A 2,898-nucleotide genomic window follows, 5' to 3' on the forward strand; every position below is an offset into this window, starting at 1 on the left:
ATGTATGCATGTGTGCGTATGAGACAATAACATATAATTGGTGTTGTGTTGGTTATGGCTATGGTTATTGTCTAAATTTGTGAGCGACGGACTAAACGGTCTCCTCCATGCAGCGCGAGGTTAGCGAGGTGAAACTCTGAGGGCCATCCATTGCAAGCAACAATTCATCCTCCATTTGTCACATTGTCAATAATCGTATCTCCATAAGTCCAGCAGTGTTTTGTCCCCACATGCCATCAATGTTCAAAGTGGTCGTACTACTCTGAGAGGCTTATATTGAACACATGCAGCAGCTACAGCCACACTTTCAATGCCCTCATTAATTTGTCCATCTAGTACACATACATAACATACATACATAGTCACACCCCTTTCTCACCTAGACACACACTTACACTGCACTTTTTCACCATTCTTTTTCTAACTCCTCAATCTCCTTCCACTGCCACTCATACATGGCTTCCTTCACCACCTCCTGATGCTGTAAAATGGGAAGAACTCCTTGCTGCAGTCACGAGCAACTCAGAAAAGGTGCCTGGACTGTTCAAGAAGACCAGAAACTCATTGCTTACATTCAGAAACATGGCACTGGAAGCTGGCGTACCCTTCCTCAGAAAGCTGGTCAGTTTTTCCTTTTTTTCTTTTTTCAAATTTTAACCTTCTTACTCTTCACTGCTTCACCATCACTACTCAGTGTTATGTTGTTGCTGTTGATTTAGACATGTATTTGGGTAAATAGCTTGCACTTAGTCAGGGTTAACATTGCCTCTGATTTGTTGGAAACTTATCATCAATACGATGTGTATATGATTAAATATAATTTGTGAGTGTGTTCAAATCTCACATTTCAAGTTGGTTTCTGAGATTGAGTTGAAGTTGAAATTCATCTTTTTAAGATGGTTGGAGCAGGTTAGAAACAGAGTTGTTTAGAATTAGTTTGGCTAGCATCGTTCAGTAGTTTTGGTCTTGGAGATCATCGTTCAGTAGAGTGAGGGCAACTTTTTTGAGTATTTCTTGTGTACTACAGGTCTTCAGAGATGTGGAAAGAGTTGCAGGCTGAGATGGTTTAACTACCTCAGACCAGACATTAAGAGAGGAAAATTGAGTCCGGAAGAAGAGCAGAAGATTATAAAACTTCAGGCTGTTCTTGGCAACAGGTGAAAGATCTAACTGCTATCAGTTCTGAATGTTTTTGGTTAGATGCCCTGCTGCAGAATATTTTCATTTATGCAGCTATGCAGCTTAACTAAGATACTGGTTTAGTTTAGATACATATCATTTGAATAAATGTTTCCATAAGTAGGATATAAAGAAAACAAAGACTTTTTGGATAAAATATTGTAAGTTAGAAAGCAGTTTTAATGAAACTGAATTGTAATTGGTAAAGCAACTTATTTTATATGTAGGACCTTACTGAGTGGAAATGGTGGATAACTTTTTAATACATTGTATCGCTTTCGTGTTTTTGGTTCCTGCTAGGTGGTCAAGCATTGCAAAGCATTTACCAATGCGAACTGATAACGAAATAAAAAACTATTGGAACTCGTATCTGAAAAGGCACTATGAAAAGAATGATGCGTATCCATCGAGTTCAAAACCAATTAGCACTGCTAGTTCCACAGAATCAAAATCCAGTGACTTGTGCATGGTTCCATCAAAGGAAACTGATTGCCATGGCCCAAATGCCACTCCACACCAATCTAATCAGTCCAAATTACCAAAGACAATGTCATCCTCAACTCAGCTTCTCAACAGAGTTGCTAGTAAAATTCTTTCATCTGGGTACCTAGAAGCAATAAAATCATATCAACATGTTGTTGCTGGGAAAAGCAACGGTGATAATAGTGTGGTTAAAACCGGAATTGAAGTAGAAAAGGAGGGTAACAGAGACCCCCTTGTGCCTAATTTGACCTCATCAAATCATTCAGTAACTTGTTCTGCTCAGCTACTGAACAAGATGGCTACTTCACTCCCTCATAAAGTTCACGGTCTTGAATCTGCAAAAGCTGTTTTTTCAAAATTACTGGAAAGCAGTGAAAAAGGAGACAGTGGTAGTGATGGTAGCTTTATTAGCAGTGATCAAATTGGAGAGTGTTTGAATGCTCTAAGCCCTTTTGAGGATGGACCGCACATAACGAACGTGGTTGGGTCCCCTTCTAGTCCTTCCCTCATATTCAATCAGGTGACCACACCCTCATGCTTTTCAGACAATGAAGATAATTGGCAAAACGTTTCATCTAACTACGTTTCATTCAGACATTGTGCTCCAACTGCTGCTGAATGCAGTGTTTCTGAACTCAACTTGGGTGAGTCTTCTAGTTCAACGTCATGTTTCCTGTTTGAAAATACTGATCTCGGAATCTGTGACGATGAAATAAGCAAGTACATTCAGTATTTGTAAGAAAAAAATAAATTACTGAACACCCAATGCAAATCGAGGAAGGGAACAGAAAGAAATAATGTATTGATGATATATGGAGATTTTTCTGCAGAGGTGTTGTGTTTATCAGAGGTATCTATGTATCATCTCTGTGTGTTTTGTAATAAGAAATTTTATTTTTCCTTTCTGAAATTTCTATAACTCTGACGAGAGACAAAAAAATGGAGAAAAGAGACATTTAGCACAAAACACGTGATACGACAAGAAGAGGTTAAATAATGTGATGTGTAGAAATATAATTAAGGTGGTGTGTAATTAGGACCCACATCGGTAAATAAAGTGATCACGCATCTCTCCAATAATCCACGGGAAGGTTGGGTGGACCCCAAGTAATAACGGGTCAACACTTATTAAATAACAACCACACGAAAAAATCTAGATATAAGAAATAATATAATAGTATGATGATAGGAAAACCAGAGACAAAAGTATATAGTGTCATTTATTGTCTCATCTTC

The 2,898-nt window shown here is 38.2% G+C and overlaps 1 protein-coding gene across 1 annotated transcript; it reads left to right on the plus strand.

Moving 5' to 3' along the window:
- Nucleotides 1-302: 302 nt before the first annotated feature.
- On the plus strand, nt 303-2,572 carry LOC148203428 (uncharacterized). The gene is made up of 3 exons (XM_088106164.1): nt 303-621; nt 1,028-1,157; nt 1,480-2,572. Exons 1-3 carry the CDS (start codon nt 489-491, stop codon nt 2,399-2,401), a joined length of 1,185 nt encoding a protein of 394 aa, XP_087962290.1. The 5' UTR covers nt 303-488; the 3' UTR covers nt 2,402-2,572.
- Nucleotides 2,573-2,898: the final 326 nt, after the last annotated feature.

This window comes from Vigna umbellata, chromosome 2, assembly GCF_029865625.1.
Source record: "Vigna umbellata cultivar VRB3 chromosome 2, Vumbellata_1.0, whole genome shotgun sequence".
NCBI lineage: Eukaryota > Viridiplantae > Streptophyta > Magnoliopsida > Fabales > Fabaceae > Vigna > Vigna umbellata.